The sequence below is a fragment of the Electrona antarctica genome, assembly GCF_951216825.1.
Source record: "Electrona antarctica genome assembly, chromosome: 1".
NCBI lineage: Eukaryota > Metazoa > Chordata > Actinopteri > Myctophiformes > Myctophidae > Electrona > Electrona antarctica.
Window position 1 is genome coordinate 60274554 of NC_136806.1, and position 17788 is coordinate 60292341.

A 17788-nucleotide genomic window follows, 5' to 3' on the forward strand; every position below is an offset into this window, starting at 1 on the left:
ATTCTGGGCATCTGCGCTAATCCATGCACTGAACCGGGGAATATACCATTTGCCAAGATAGTGGGGATACAAGTGTTGTGGAGAATATGCAGTCATTGGTAATTCCTTATTCGTGTCTGCGATCACTTTGTTCTAATTTGCATTTGATTTATTTTACAGTAATGAATCGACGCAGAGAGACATGAACACATTCATGAATGTATTTTTTAATAATACATTTTATTATATAAATTATATTTTACTACATAATTGACACTCGTGTGTGTGCGTGTGCGTGTGTGCGTGTGTGTGCGTGTCTGCGTCTGCGTGCGTGCGTGCGTGCGTGCGTGCGTGCGTGCGTGCGCGCGTGTACTTGTGAGGGCAAAAAGATTTGGGAGTTAGTTTTGCAATTAGGAAAAGATTGGGATTATAAATTGCATTTATAAATGCACTATCCTAAAATGTTGATGTCCTCATAAGTATAGTAATAGTGTGTCTGTGCGTGCATGCGTGTGTCCATGCAGTCCAATATTTTTGTGCATAACTGTGATTATGATGACTGTATTGAAATAGCAGTGCAAGGCAAGCCATTCATTACCTGTGTGTAAATGCATCTTCGGAGTCCTATATGGCCATCTATACACAATACAACTACACAATCTTCACTTGGATTTAACCCATTTTGGGCGGGAACCCCTTTTGGTGTTAGCATTATGTTATGCTTTAGCTATTGAAAAATAGCAGATCTACAAGCTCATAGCGCGCCACCGAGTGGCGCGCTACGAGCTTGTAGGTCTGCTATTTTTGAAAAATCGAAGAACCACTGACATAGAAACATAGCTTTTTCAGAAAACTGTCGGGATGTAGAAGACATTTTTAGAATCTGATCTCAGGTCAAAATGGGTTGTAATGGCACACGGGGGTGAATGCGTGAATTCAAATCCTAACGTTGAAAATGTGAATTGTAATTCAGATTGGATGTGTGGGTTATTTCAGGCGCAGCTGGAACGCATCGCTCAGCTAGGAAGGAGGGTGACATTCCCACTGACTCCCAGGCCTAAGACGAGCTACCCCCACTCTCCATCTTCCAGCGTACCCATTCCCCACGTTCCACCGTCACCCACATCCTATGCACCCAAACCAGCAGCAGCCACCGTGTCACACACCTACACCCCGAAACCTCCAAAACGTGCTTCACCCACCACATCATCATCATCATCACCGTTGTGGTCCTTCGGTCTTTTCCCAACGTCTTTTCCCCGCCCCTACACCACACCTGCGGTAATGCACGGTGGACGATGGTCCAATGGAGGTTAGTAGTAGGAGTACCATGCTAAAAAGTATAGCCTAAATGCTGCCACCTGGAATTTTCAAATTGACAAAGTTAAAAGATTCACATTTTTGACTTAAGTAAAAGTATCAATTCTGCAATGTAGAAATACTCATCAACATGTACTTAAAGTACCAAACATAAAAGCACTCACTATACTGATTATATTAATCTGTTTAAAATAGCCAAAATGGCCAAAATATGTACATAGGGCTGATAGTGGTTTTGTAATAATCAAAATCTTCAAACAACTAACTAAAGTTTTTTTTCAAATAATTGTAGTGAAGTACATATTTTCCTCTGAGATGTAGTGGAGTAGAAGTAAAAAAGTATTGGAAATTGGAAATGACAAATACCTCAACGTTGTATTACAGTAAAAGTACTTGAGTAAATGTACTTAGTTACATTCCACCACTGTGTGTACCTGACGTTCCTGCAGGGCGTTCCGGCTCCCGGCGACCAACCCCCGCGCCGCCGTTCCCAGGGCCTATGGGAACAGGAGGCGGAGTTAAGCCCCATATCACCACGGTAACCAGGGCTAGCGTGTCAGTGCTGGCAGAAAGCGATGTGTTCATGTCCTGCGAGGCTTCAGGAAACCCCTCCCCCAACCTGGCATGGACCAAAGTCTCTACGGGTGAGTAACTATACCTCTGGCGGCAGCTGGCTCAGGGGTAGAGTTGCCGGTTGGGAACCAGAAGGTTCCTGAAGGTTCCCAGTTCGATCCCGGGCTCCCCCAGAGTTAACCCATTTTGACCTGAGATCAGATTCTAAAAATGTCTTCTACATCAATTTTTTTTAAAATAGCAGACCTACAAGCTTGTAGCGCGCCGCGCGCTATGAGCTTGTAGATCTGCTATTTTTCAATAGCTAAAGCATAACATAATACTAACACCAAAAGGGGTTCCTGCCCAAAATGGGTTAATGTCAAAGTGTCCTTGAGCAAGACTCTGAATCCCTAATTGCTCCTGATGTGCAGGTTGGTGCCTTGCATGGTTTCCTCCACCATTGGTGTGTGAATGGGTGAATGTAATGCACAATCTATGTAAAGCGCTATATAATATTTATTTGACCATTTACCTCCCCTGCATGGACCAAAGTCTCTAAAGGTGAGAGATAAACTTTCCCATATAATGGGCTGTGGGCGGCCATTTTAAGGATTTTTATTAAGGGACCAAGTCCAAAGGGCTTATGGTCCCTTATTGTATTTGCCCGGATTTTTCTTCCTTTCTTTCTTCTTCTAATTCTTCTTCTTCTTCTTCCCACAACCATTGGCCAAAGGGTTACGCTGCTAGGCCTATAGAACTCCATTGAAAATGCAAACTTTGAACAGGCATAGCTCATGAACCGCTTGACCGTCAGCAATAACACTTTGATACGCATACATGCGTCTCCTCATGCCGGACAACTTTCGTGTTCTGACTTTCGACCTCTGGCCTTTAGATCTCCCACCATTTGGAAGTATACGAGAAACAGTTAAAATCTATCTCCTCCCAGAATCTTTGGTCAACAAACATGCTACGAAATGTTCTACACGTAAACTTTGGACCTATATCGACAATCTGTTATATCTGTTTGATTTGAAAATTCTGATATAAAATTATCTCTATAACAAAAAGGTTATGCTCTTAAATTTAATCAAACTAGTCTATATACCCGTTTAGGTTCCTGTTATTTTATTAACCCGTTATGCTCTATTAGATAGAGTAGACCTTCCATTCACTTACAACAACCCCTCCCTTTATGCTGTCGTCCAAATGGACCCTTTACAGGTCAGACAGTAACTCTGATTGTACAAATGGAACCAAATGGACCCGTACAGGACTGTAACTCTGACACTGTACAAATGGAATCAAATGGGACTGTTATGGCAAGTTATGGGTCCATTTTTATTTGTAGCCTATACACTCTCAGAGTTATGGGGGTCCTTGAAATCAAAAGGTTTGAGAACCAATTAATGTATGCCTCTTGACTTCTGTATGCCTCGGTCCGAGGTGATAGCTACAAATTATATTGACCGAATATTTTGTCCTCGGTTCGGTGCAAGAGCGCATGCAGGGCAGAGTTGAGTTATGAATAATACACGTTCCGGGGTTTGGGCTGGAAGTCTGCCGCTCAGAGTGTTTTTCCAAATGCACCATTGAACATGCATTCATTGTTAATACACATGTTTTAATGATCCTCTGAGCGTTCCCCGTACAGAGCCGCGCAAAACCCCGGATATTTGAAGTAATTTTTATATATTTTAAAACAGGCAGCTCGGACAGTCCCCCAAAAGAGGACATGTCCGGGTAAAAGAGGACATATGTGACCAGGTCTAGCAAAATGGTCCTCATCTCGCCTATAATGAAAAGGCAGAAAATCGAAAATAAACTTGATTTTTTTTTTTTGTGATTTTCGTTTTTTTTTCATATTAACACAGTTTGAATGTTGAAGAAGGTTTTCATTCCAACAGATTATTGATTTGGGCAAATTAAATGTATACATTTATAAGTCAAAGTAGGCTAGCCAGCTCTAGATGTTGAAATGTTGTGAACATTCAAAGGGGATTTTCTCAGCTTTGGGTAAAACGGCACAATCATTTTAAAATGGTCATATCTCCATCTCAAATATTTTCCAATTTCATTGAATGATACATCATATGAAAGCTTACATTCTGTACTTTAATAATCTGTAAAAAACTGAAAAATTACTCTGGTCGAGATGAGGGCCTATTTGCCAGACCTGGTCACATATGGTCACCCTAGACGTGATCAGCCGCTGTTGTTTATAGTCATTTTGTAAGGGGGGGCATACTTTGGTTAGACATGACATTGATTAGACATAGCATTGGTCCGACTGGATTAAGGTTGGTGAGGGGTGTGTTAATAATTATTTGTTTGGGATGAACATGACACACAAATGACAGAAATATTAACCCTAGGGTGCCACGGGATGATTGATATATTAGAATAGATCAGAAGACACCATTTTAAATTCTTACCGCAGGTTTCATATTAATAATAATAATAATAATAATAATAATAAAACTTTATTTGTATAGCACCTTTCATGACATGAAATGCAGCTCAAAGTGCTTTACACAAAAAAATAAAAGAAAGGCAGGGCATAAACAATACAGTGAGGACATGAATAACATTTTTTAAATGTTTTTTAAATGTTTATTAAATGTTTATTAGGCGCAAGACGCTAAACCCCTGATAGCTACAACAACATGAGCCTTGTGATTTATGTTCTCATTTAATCTCATAATTTCAAAACAGGTCACTGTATAATAAATTATAATTCAAGGCTGAATTATAACAATTGTACAGAATACTAAACAACATGTTAATAATATCAATTGCATTAGATTGATTAGAATGTCATGAATGGCCACCAAAAATACGTATGTTATCAATAATAATCAATCACATCAAACATGTAACCCTAATACCCACCAGTAAGACGCCTGAGGGCGAGAAGCACCCCCAAAGGGCGAGGTCTTGTGCACGCATCCACCTCGTTGACGGCAGACTGCTTTGGCATTGGGGGTCATGGAGCGTGTCTTGAGTGTACAGGGTTCGATGAGGTCAGAACAACTATGGAATGTCAGCTCCATATATGGAGATCTAAGGGTGGCAGTGGGGACATTCTCTTGAGTGTACAGGGTTTGATGAGGGCCCAGGTAGGGCCAGGCCTTAATTTTCGGGCCTGTTGAGAACTCTAGTTTTCGCCGGCTGCCGGGCGCGGCTGCACTAATAACTTTGGGGCACGTCCGTCTAGAGTTTGAATGGGCAGTTGGGCCTGTTGAGAACTCTAGTTTTCGCCGGCTGCCGGGCGCGGCTGCACTAATAACTTTGGGGCACGTCCGTCTAGAGTTTGAAATTTGAATGGACCGGTATAAGTCACAAGGGAGACAGAACAGGTTCTGACATATGTCCAATTGTCCATATATGGAGATCTAAGGGTTTGAGGTTTGAGGTCAGATGTAGAGTTTCTTTCTTCCAGGAAATAAAACGTCTGGGTTTCCGAGGCTAGATGTAGAGTTGCTGGCTAATATTGATGGTAAATTCCATAGTTAACTGCAACCTTCGGTCGCGAAAATAACTGGAATTTGACTGATTCATGTGCACTGTAAAATCCAAAACTTCATCGTTAATCATTCAATCCGACAGTCCATCCCTCCGTCTGTCCTCAACCGTGATTCAACACAGAATGATACATTAAATAAATGATTGTCAATGTCAATTCAATTCAAACAACCTGTCATAATTAGTTCTTATCACCATGGAGAGTTTAACAGGGTTTACTTTTATTACATGCCATACGTTCTAACTGTGGTCACACAGAGTGACATGGATCTTCCCCGGTAACACCTTCAGAGACACATCATCGGCATCCTCATAATTGCTAAAGACCGGAAACAGTCTCCCATTGAAGGCGTGTGTGAAGGTGTGTATGTGTGCGTCTGCATCAGGATCAGAGAAGGACAGCACTCCTCGGTTCCAGACCAGCTGGACTCTGATCCTCCTGGGTTTCTGCCTCACCGACAGAACGGTCATGCAAGTTAAAGCCCCTAGGCCTGGCGAGTAGGCGGCTCTGTATTCGCCTTGATAGAGCTCTATCTGCCAGCATATACCGTCGTTTTCTCCCTGTCTCGGGTGAGACACTGCTAACACACCCACTGTCCAGTTTCTATTGTGTTCGACCTCAACATCCCAGCTATGAGTCCCCGAGTTAAAGCCCTCAGAACCCAGGACGTAGTAATAGTCCAAAAACCTCTCTGGGTTGACGGGAAGCTGCTGCTCACCTCCATGTCTCACACTGATCAGATCCTCCGACAGGATGTATTCTGGATGTGCGGTGTTGGGGTCCAGGATCACAGGAGTGTAGGAGACAATGTCCTTCATCTTGTCCCAGACTCTGAAGGCCAGGTTGCCCAGGTGTTTGGCCTCATTTATCAGTGGTCCCGAGACCGGCTGTGGGTCCTGCGGTGTGAGCTGGACTCCCTCCATCGTGGTCTTGTAGTTCTGCAGGAACGAGACGTGGTCGTCGGCTCTCAGCTGGTCCTCTGCGGCGTTGATCGCATCGGAGAGGGTCGCCATGTCTCTGTTCAGCTCCTCGATCCTCTCCTCTATCTCCAGACTCTTATGCGCCTCTTCGACCCTCAGAATGGCAATCCTGGTATCCTCTTCCTCTCGTAGAAACCGATGAAGGTTTTTAAATTGTTCCTTAATCTGTGTCTCTGTGTTCTGGGCCTGAACCTTGATGTGTTTTTCTGTTTGGTCATAATTTGTTTTAACTTCATCAAAGTCCTCCAGTTGCTTCTTTAAAGGCTTCAGTAATTCCTGGACTTTCCGTTTGCAACGAGTCAACGCTTCACCCACGGGTAAGAACTTGTGTCCGGCGTGTCTCTCTGAATCCCGACACACGAGACACGCCAGCTGCTCATCGTCCAGACAGAAGAGCCTGAGCTTCTCCCCGTGTTCGGCACAGAGGACCTCTGAGCTCACCGACGACGAGTCACTCTGGCGTTTCACCTCCACAAAGTTCTCACACAGGTTCTTCAACGCCAAGTTTGTAGGAGGATTGTCACTGGAGGATGTTGTTTTACAAACAGGACATTCGTGTGCTGGTCTCCCCGTCCACCATTGCTGCACAGGACATTCGTGTGCTGGTCTCCCCGTCCAACATTGCTGCAGACAGCCTTTGCAGAAGCTGTGGCTGCACGCCAGCAGAACAGGATGTTTGAAGATGTCGTGGCACACAGGACAGGTGAGCTCCTCTCCCAGACGAGCCAGACATGAAGCCATGTTGTCTGCAGTCATCACTACTCTTCTGACGTGGAATGTTCCCTGAGGCTGTTACAGCTGGAAGACAATTCAACGATGATAACATTATGAGTACAGTGGTATTAAGGTTATACTTCTTCTATTTATACAGTAGTCCTCCACCTGCCCGGCCCTCGACTGCCTGTCATGGTGTCTGAAGCAGCTTGTGTGTTGAACAACATCAAGTCCACTAACACGTTACAGCTTTACACACTGAGTTGTTTATTAGAGATGTTTATAACCTAGGAGTGAGAACCATACCGCAACCAAGCACACCTTAAATATAGTGTAGGGCAGTGGCCCAAACTGTTCTCCTTCTTGATTATTCCTTTCTTTAAATGTCCTATATATGTTTACCATTATTATTATTATTGCTATTGATGCAACAGAACAAGAACAACAATAAACTATATGTAGTAGTTTTAATATTCATAACAGTAGTCTAACAGCCTACCAGTGAGAGTGATAGTAGTGTCTCAACAACTACTACTACTAGTTTCAGCAGTAGCAATACTACAGTAGTATGTTTTAGTTGTGGTGATGGCAATATTAGATAAAATGTTTTAAACCTGTACGGTATGTGAATTCTTAAATGCATCTGATGGGCTGCTGCATCACCATGCAATCACATTTGTATAATTAGGAAATCATTCACTCAAGCTATTCACCAGTAGCCTGGCTAATAAGCCAGACTGAATCAGCCGTTGTACGCCCATTTCCTACACCAGAGAACTGGTGTGGCCAATCGGGACACGGTATGCAATACGGGCGGGCTTTGGTACAGTGACGTTCAATGCTTGAGACCTTTGACTGACAGTAGCTCTGACCAATTGCGTCAAAGAGAAAATGTTTGAACCCGCCCCCCGGGAAACAAGATCCATACACAGCATCTCCAGACTCAAATACCACACGACAGTGTGATTTGAATCTGGCTTATTAGCCAGGCTAATTCACCAGACCACATTAAGGTGTTTGTTTACGTTGATGTTTAAATCAGGCAATCTCTAGAAACATACAGTAAACATGCCGACACTGACCGAACATGTTGAAGATTGCTGCCCTGCTGCTACCGACCCGTCCATCTGTATTAACCCTTTTGACCTGAGATCAATCTGACCTGAGATTCAATCAATCAATCTGATTCTGTTTTCTGAAAAAGCTATGTTTCTATGTCAGTGGTTCTTTTCAAAAATAGCAGATCTACAAGCTCGTAGCGCGCCACTCGGTGGCGCGCTATGAGCTTGTAGATCTGCTATTTTTCAATAGCTAAAGTATAACATAATGCTAACACCAAAAGAGGTTCCCGCCCAAAATGGATTAATAAAGTTTAGCACTAATTATTTATCTAACAGAAGGATATACTTCCTCCTGCTAACTTCACGCCGGCACAGAAGAAAAACACCACAATGAAACAGCAAAGATTAATTCTTGAGTATTCAAACGTACCTTGCTCGAATGGAATAACTGGAATCCCTTCTTGACTCGAATCCGTTGTCAATAGTGAGAATATTCAGTTCACTTTCTATATCTAGCAAATCTTACTTAATGCATGCACCTTAAACTAGAGAACCAGACGTGATGAGACCCTAGAGAAACACCTTTCTTCCAGCATGTGAGATGATTGATCCATCATCTTGCGACAACATATTTATACACAACACAGAAAGGGGAGGAGTTAGATCTATGAGTGACATGATGACACGACACAATAGCCTCTCTTTGTTAAAAGCACACTGATTGAATCAAGTGCAGTCCGTCGACAAGGCAGCCATGATCAAAGGCCAATTGTCCTTTTCTGATTAATCATTCAACATAAAGGATTTTCAGTCAATTAAATCTGGCTGTTGGTAAAACTGAGAGACAGCAGGATGCAGAAATAACAATGTCTTATGTTATACGGTATATTTAATCAATTTACAATTTACAATTTACAATTTAGGCATTTAGCAGACGCTCTTAATCCAGAGCGATTTACATTAAGCAAGAACAAAAAGCATGGGAATACATCACATATGTAAAATGCATTTATCGCGAAACATGCGTAAGCTAAGAACGTAACTAGAACATATCTATATAATGACACTATACATATTAACTATACATATATACTATACTATGCTATACATATGTAGGCTACTATGATGTGCTATGACTATATACAATGCAATTATTGTGCTGTCTACATGACATGCTATAAGTCTGCTATCTAAGTCTAAAAAGTGCTATCTAAGGGGGTAGGATAAGTGCTATGGGCCATGATGGAGTCTGAAAAGGTGGGTCTTCAGACTACGGCGGAAGATTGGGAGTGATGCCGCAGTTCTGACTGCAACGGGGAGTGCATTCCACAATTAAATCTGGCTGTTGGTAAAACTGAGAGACAGCAGGATGCAGAAATAACAATGTCTTATGTTATACGGTATATTGAATCACTTGATATGTAGCCTTTCGTGGCTTATCTCTAAACCTAAGATGCTTTCAGATACATATTTTGGCTTGCTGATTAAGTTTAAAATGACTAATACACTGTCAGATCATGTCCTCTTGAATGAGATTAATGAATGAGAGTAGTTGTTTTGTTTTCTTTTATTTTCCTTTTTTATTTTCTGTTAATTACCTTGTACTGTAATTACTTGTAATTACCTTGTACTGACTGTATACTGTGCGACTGTATACTTGTGGACCCTCTCGAAAACGAGATATTGTATCTCAAGGGGTATTCCAAATAAAGAATTTCAATATAATATAGTTCTGTAATCAAAATCAGTTGTGCTGATGGAGGAACGTGCAGACGGTGAAGCAATGGGACCGGGCCGCGTTTCGTCATCGCGCAAAACACGTTTTCGTTCAAAGGAAGTCATTAAAATTAGATTTTTATGGGCTCTTGATGTTAACGTCACCAAAGACCAGCTAGAGGACCCCTGGCACATGAAAGAAAACGCCCAGCAGGGCAAACTCAAACTCTGATTGGTTAACACATTTGATGCTATGAACTGGTATACTCGTCCAATTACATTTTTTGTTATCAAAATCTTTCGTATTCCTGACAAAAACAGTACAATAGAGGGTATGCGCATGCTTAAAGTGAATGGCACATCGAGTGGCAAATCGAGTGGCAAAGCAACATGCAAAGTGAGTTTAACATTGTTTAATGTTGTTTAATGCAATCAGATAGGACTTTTCTGTTTGGATGTATGGGCTATCAAGGCCAGAAAGTAGTTTTTTGCCACTCAGTAGGCATTCCTGCATAACTTCCTGGTTTGATGATGATGTCACGTGCATACTCTCTATAAGGATGTATACTTCAGTCTATATAAAAACAGGATATACTGTATATAGTTAAAGGAAAATAAGAAACAAAAAACAAACACACACACACACACACACACACACACATACCTGTGTGTGCATGCGTGTGCGTGTGTGCGTGCGCACTATGTATGTATGGTGCTCACTGCTCATGCATGTGTGCCATCCTGCATGTGTCTGCTGTTTCATGCTGGACAGGGGGACATTAGACAAGCTCTGCTGTTTCATGCTGGACAGGGGGACATTAGACAAGCTCTGCTGTTTCATGCTGGACAGGGGGACATTAGACAAGCTCTGCTGTTTCATGCTGGACAGGGGGACATTAGACAAGCTCTGCCAGAGGATTCCACACATAAACCTTTACAACTTGAGACTAATCACAACTCCTCTTTGTTCTCTCACACGTCGGTGGTAAATGTGTTTGCTTTCTGTGCGTGTGTGGCTGAAAGGGATACACTGCTTAGGATGATTTAGTATGACTATTATACAGTTGGGTGCCACCGATATTGTCCCTTATCATTTGACCCATTTAGGCCTGACCTCAACATTTAAAAAAAAATCCTTCTAAATCCTCCAGTTTTCTGAAATAAATATTTTCACGATTTTTCAAAAATAGCAGACCTACAAGCTCGTAGCGCGCCACTCGGTGGCGCGCTATGAGCTTGTAGATCTGCTATTTTTCAATAGCTAAATTATAACAATGTTTAAAACACCAAAAGGGGTTCCCGCCCAAAATGGGTTAACTGTCCTTTTGCGCAGATCACGCAAACCTCAGCAAAAAGAAAAGGACAATATCGATGGCCTCCAACTGTATATGCTATATCTTCCGCTGCTCCCTTCTATCATTAGTTAGCCAGCTATATCTGCAACAGTCTTCATATTCAACAGAGTCTGCATTTCAAAATCAGAATCATCGTTATTGTCACTGTAAAACAGTGGGTACATTTTGTTTTTGTGCAAGCTCCATTGTTTTTGATCGTTTCCAGAAAATAGAAAGAAGGGAGGGGTGGGTGGGTGTGTGTATATGTGTGTGTGTGTGTGTGTGTGTGTGTGTGTGTGTGTGTGTGTGTGTGTGTGTGTGTGTGTGTGTGTGTGTGTGTGTGTGTGTGTGTGTGCGTGTGCGTGCGTGCGTGCGCGGGCTATAAGGTTTTCTGGTTAGGTTCTCTGGTTCTCTGGTTAGGGTACATTTCCGAAGTTAAGGATATCTTTAAAATATATTTTTTTAGTTTTTAAACAGATAGCTATACACGCAGGCTTAGACCCCATTTGGTTCCCAGTAGGAGTTAATTATGTACATGACTGCAGCAACACGGAAGTTAACTGGGTTGGTAAATGACACGTTTTAAGAGCTTCTGAAATAAGCAAATTAATTGGCACTTGGAAACTTCTTTAGGAAGGAACAGAAATCTACGTCACTTTATCTGTCCGGCAGATCCAGCTGGCAGATTGGTCACACTGCATGGGGGCGGAAAACTGGAGCCGGACGTTGGATTGAAGTCAATGAGAGCCAGGTGGACCAGCTAAGAACACACCGTTTGTGAATGACTGCGATCTTTGTAAAATCCTACTATAATTATAACTCAATGTCTGAATGTCTGTCAGAAACACCGCCGTATCTCCTCACCGCCTGCACCAATCGCTCCCACTTTTCACACAGGCATTGACCATAATAATATGGAGGTCTTAACGAAGCCCCTTTTTCCAATTTAACAAATTAGAAATTAATAATGAATTTATTAGTGAATTAAAAATGCGAAAACGCACCCAGGGCGCAGTACCCCCCCCGCAACCACAAGGTGGCAATATCTCACAACGGGTAAGGGCTAGTAATAATAATAAAAGAAAACATGTCATATTTCCTGCTGTCAATTGTTTTTGGTTTTGCACACTATATCATTTTATTGAGGTATCTAAGGAGCACAGACTACATTTCAGCCTGCCAGGTCCAGAAACGATCATGAGTTGGCACAGACACCATTACATGCACATTGAAAAACAAGTGATCAGAAAACAATGTGTGATTATTATCTTATTTTGCGGATTATCTGACCCAGGTTGTATAATCATTCAAAAACAGTGTTGTTCATAAGCCGGTCCATCTGGGTCTCACTGACTTCAATGCATTCCCTTGAACTTCCGGTTCCAGTTTGCCTCCCAATGGTACTGAGGTACACAATACACATGTCTGGTATTGGAGCGCTTGCCTTCCTTCGTAAAGATGGAGTGCCATAGTTTTGTAGGTACTTTTTCTGTTTTGTAAGCGGCTTCCCATGTGTATTTTTGAGCTCCTATACACAGGTTTAATGTTTGTTTTGTAAACGCATTGACAATGAAGGGAAATTTTACATCATAATGTGTCATTTACGTCATATTGTCTCTTTATTGTTAATGGCGTTTAATGTCTGTGTTTGCACCGTTTGTTTTACATCACCGTTACATCACCTAATCAACATGAGTTAGACTTTAATATATTAGCGCCCCTCACTTCACACAGGTGTGATTTTTGGTTTCTTCCTGAAAGCTGAAAACCTTTGAGTCAAAAGGCCTAATCGAAATACACCACTTTAGTGACACACTAAAATCATCCCCTCCAATAACCCCTCCCTCCCCAACCCCATTTTCATACAACTACAGCTGTGGTGGGCTTCAGTTCAGGTCAGGTGGGTTGTGCTAAGGTGCTACCTTAAAGGGATAGTTCAGATTTTTTGAACTTAAGTTGTATGAAATACTTGCCATTAATATAGTGGTTGCAACTGTATTAATTGATTGCCCGAGTCCTGTGGTGGGAGTTCTGCTCTGGTTTTGGTCAATATTAAGTAGTTCCGGTCATTTTGTGGGGGGCACTGGGGCCACGCAGTAAAAGTAAATGAATCCACAAAACGAACGTAATTTGTATTGTTGACCTATTTCTAAAATATTAGCGCGACTTTCGTTCAACTTTGACCCCTCTATCACATGGAACTATTTTTTGGGCGTAGTGATATGGACACAAAAAACATAGTTCTGTGTGATAGAGGGGTAAAAAAAGAACGGAAGTTGCACTAATATTTTAGAAATAGGTCAACAATACAAATTACGTTAGTTTTGTGGATTAATTTACTTTTACTGCGTGCCCCCCACAAAATGACCGGAACTACTTGATATTTCACCAAAACCAGAGCAGAACTCCCACCACAGGACTCGGGCAATCAATTAATACAGTTGCAACCACTATATTAATGGCAAGTATTTCATACAACTTAAGTTAAAAAAATCTGAACTATCCCTTTAATGAACTGGTGGCTGTGGCCACATAGTAACATAATTTTAACACTTTCTGTACACCTTTTTGAGGTAGTATAATCAATAATACCCGATGATCATGTTTCCGTCTTTAAATACGACCTTGACTGTTGGGCGAAAGCCTTCGAAAACTGTGCGTATGTATCCAGAGACTATACTCTCACATCCCTCCATTCCTTTACCCTATAGGCGCCACCATTCCTGCCAACACCAAGCATGGTCTCCGTTTTGAGGTCTTCCAGAATGGGACCTTCGTCATCAGAAATGTACAGCTCCAGGATCGCGGTCAGTACCTCTGCACGGCCCAGAACCGCTTCGGATCGGACCGAATGGTGGTAACGCTGGCCGTGCAGACGCAGGCCCCCAAGATCACACCTCCCAAGTCCACAGAGATGGCAGTGTACTTGGGGAAAAGTGTCGGTCTGGACTGCCTCGCTTCGGGGAAGCCGCCGGCGCACATCTCCTGGATCCTTCCTGACAGAACGTTTGTGCGGGACGTCGGCGTCATTCAGGTGCACCTCTCCGCGCTGTCTCTGCTCCACAACGGGACCCTCCGAATCCAGGCGGCTAATTTCTCCAGCAAGGGGGACTACAAGTGCATCGCGAGCAACGCCGCGGGCGCCGACACGATAACCTACCATCTGCACGTGGCAGCGCTGCCTCCGAGCATCAGCGAGGGCGTGACGGACACCGTGATCATTCAGCCAGGTATATACGTTTCGCCGTAGACGCAAAGCCGAAACGACAGGCAGGCAGGCAGGCAGGCAGGCAGGCAGACAGACAGACAGACAGACAGACAGACCTTTATTGATCTCATGAGAGAAATTCAGCACTGCAGTAAAGACGCAGGACAGATGCAAGGAAAATAAATATATACAGCTATCAATTAAAAAATTAAGAATAAGGAGAAGAAGAAGAAGAAGAATAGGCGTGCCGCGTAAACAGCTGGGATCTAAAATAAAATACCCAAGACCAATGGAGATTCAGAGTAATGAACAGTCAATCCACAGTGTAGTATAGTGTATACAGTACAGTATGAGTCCGTGTATGTGTACACATATCAACCCGGTGGTCCAAATGGACTCTTACGGGTATGTAACTCTGAGAGTGGACAAATGTAACCAAATTGGTGGTTCCATTCATACACAGTTAAATTAACAAATGGGGGGCCTGTGGATTAATAATGCATACAGTATCAAACCGGGTGTCCTTAACCCATTTTGGGCGGGAACCTCTTTTGGTATTAGCATTATGTTATGCTTTAGCTATTGAAAAATAGCAGAATCGAAGAACGACTGACATAGAAACATAGCTTTTTCAGAAAACTGTCAGGATGTAGAAGACATTTTTAGAATCTGATCTCAGGTCAAAATGGGTTATAAATTCAGAACGCTGAGAATCACTGACCGAACCCTTTACCTCTTCTACAACCAGGGAGGAGTGTGTATGTCCATTGCTCTGCCAAAGGCCAACCGGAGCCTGTGCTGAAGTGGATGCTGCCAGCAGGGGTGGCCGTGAAGCCGTCCCAGTTCCTGGGTCGCAGGCTCTTTGTCTTCCCCAACGGGACGCTGTACGTCAGGAGCGTTACACCGGCCGACGCCGGGAGGTACAGGAGGAGTCACCTTCTTGTCTGTTACTATAGAGCAGGGGTTCTCAACCCGTGGGTCGCGACCCCTCGGGGAGTCGCCAAATTATTTTAGGGGGTCCCCAAATTATTTTCAAAAAAAAAAAAAAAAATTAAAATGTTATTTTCACGATTTTTCAAAAATAGCTAAATTATAACTTATATAGCTTAAAACACCAAAAGGGGTTCCCGCCCAAAATGGGTTAAGGTTATTGTAGCAGTCAATTTATATTGGGGGTCGGGAGGGGGCGGGGCGGGGGTCCCGAGACATTGCCAAAGCATTTCCGGGGGTCCCCGGCCAAAAACGTTGAGAACCCCTGCTATAGAGGTTCAGGACGCTTTCTGCAGAAGGCACGGGGAGAGAGTATGTTTTGCACTCGTCCGTGTGTGAGTCTGTCTGTGTGTGTCTCCGTCCGTCTATTACCAGCTAATCTCCGGCACCGTTAACCCGGTCGATACCACATTTTGCACGCACACTCCCCTGGATGCCAACGATGAACCTCTGCCCCAAATTTTCCAGAACGGCCTGTTATAGTGCCACCTGGAGGCTGACTTTTATAAAACACATTTTTGGATGTTACTCCTCCAGATTGCAGCATGATAAAGTGCCCCAAGGAGCACTTTATATAGTTGCATTTGAAATTAAATAAAACAATTACTTTTCCAATAATTAAAAGTAGCAAAAGATTATTCAGGATTTCAACTCAAATATAGCAAAAATAGTTGATCTACAAGCTCAAAACTCGTCGCAGTGCGACACATTTTATGTGCAACGTGGCCCTCTGGAGTGAGTGTAGAACTATAGTGGCCCTCTCCATATTCAAAGTTGCCCACCCCTGCCCTATAGTGTAGGTACCCTCACAAAAAACATACTGTCTCCCCCTGGCCAGCCGGGGCGCCTTATGAAGGGGAAAGGAACTGGTTGGAATTACGTGTTCCTTCCACACGCTACGTCCAACCGGCTGTCAGGTGAAAAGAAGTGGCATGGACTCCTCATGCATTGAAGGAAGTATGAGGTCAGTCCGTTGCTCTCCCCAGGTTGGCAGGGGGAGTGTAGCACCCAGGATTACATTAGATAATTTACACTGCATGAGAAAATGGGTTACAAAATCGCAGGATACATTTTTTTTCTTCACGATTCATGAGGTTTTTTTAATTGGTACTTTATGAATACATTTCATGCAAAGACTTTTGTAAAATTTTGAATACAGGACTTTTACTTTTAACAAAGTATTTCTAAATTACATTATGTACTCAAGTTCCAAGACTGGAATAATTACCTTTCCGATCCCCCGTCTATATCTACCTGTGCCGTATAGATACGAGTGTTCGGCCACCAATCCGGTGGGTGTCGCCAAGAGAACTCTCCAGCTGGAAGTGCGAGCTTCGGATCCGTCGCTGCTCCCTGCCGTCCCTCCTTCCAGCAGCCGCTACGGCGACGGCGGCGGCGTGCCGCCGCGGCCCTCCCAGCACCACTCGGTCTCTGCCATGTACGGATCCACCGTCTACCTGCACTGTCCCGAGTCCACTGGCTCCGCGAGAGGGACCGTCTGGCAGCTACCCTCCAAGATCATCATGGAGCATCGGTACAGGTATAAGAGCCGATAGCTCTCTCTGTGTGTGTGTGTGTGTGTGTGTGTGTGTGTGTGTGTGTGTGTGTGTGTGTGTGTGTGTGTGTGTGTGTGTGTGTGTGTGTGTGTGTGTGTGTGTGTGTGTGTGTGTGTGTGTGTGTGTGTGTGTGCGTGCACGCACCTGACTGACTGACTGACTGACTGACTGACTGACTGCAGCCAAATTCATATCAGTTTGGGGGTCCTTGACTTCTTGGCATGAACAAGTTTGAGAACCACTGGTTTAACCCATTTTGGCCTGACGAAAAATTTCTTCAGTATGTCTTTCTGTATCATTGGTGCTCAATATTTCATGTCAAGAACCCCAAAAATTATATGTAATACTATGCCTCCGCCCCCCATCTGAAAATATGTTGTTCCAGGGACCTCCCCAGAGGCAAAGATTTGAGTTAAAATGTTCACTCTGTAACAAAGATTTGAGGCACATTTTCACAATTTTTCAAAAATAGCAGACCTACAAGCTTGTAGCGCGCCACTCGGTGGCGCGCTACGAGCTTGTAGATCTGCTATTTTTCAATAGCTAAAGTATAACATAATGCTTAGTTAAAACACTAAAAGGGGTTCCCACCTAAAATGCTTTAAGATGTCAGATATGATTCCGTTGCATTGAGCGTGCAGTGTTTCCACCTCCCCTTCCTCTGGCCTCTCTCTCTCTCTCTCTCTCTCTCTCTCAGCCCACAGAGACCAGTCACAGTCTTTCCTAACGGTACTCTGAGGATCTCACAGCTCACAGAGTTGGACGGTGGAAACTACCTCTGTGTCTTCCAGAAACCCAACGGAGAGGACATGGAGCTCTTCCAGGTAAGTAAGTAGCCTTGCAGAGCCA

The 17788-nt window shown here is 43.3% G+C and overlaps 2 protein-coding genes across 2 annotated transcripts in view; one reads left to right on the forward strand and one right to left on the reverse strand.

Annotated features, from left to right (window-relative positions):
- Positions 1–17788, forward strand: part of LOC306924521 (matrix-remodeling-associated protein 5) — a 51029-nt gene that overhangs the window by 26125 nt on the left and 7116 nt on the right. The window contains exons 8-13 of the mRNA XM_079503069.1: positions 976–1291; positions 1749–1943; positions 13897–14415; positions 15142–15313; positions 16651–16923; positions 17637–17763. Coding sequence (XP_079359195.1) covers positions 976–1291; positions 1749–1943; positions 13897–14415; positions 15142–15313; positions 16651–16923; positions 17637–17763 — 1602 coding nt within the window. The remainder of the gene's footprint in view (positions 1–975; positions 1292–1748; positions 1944–13896; positions 14416–15141; positions 15314–16650; positions 16924–17636; positions 17764–17788) is intronic.
- Positions 5620–7101, reverse strand: LOC306927113 (zinc-binding protein A33-like; the record flags this gene model as incomplete). Its single annotated transcript, XM_079506774.1, has 1 exon — positions 5620–7101. The coding sequence occupies one exon, from the start codon at positions 7099–7101 to the stop codon at positions 5620–5622; it is 1482 nt and encodes a 493-aa protein (XP_079362900.1).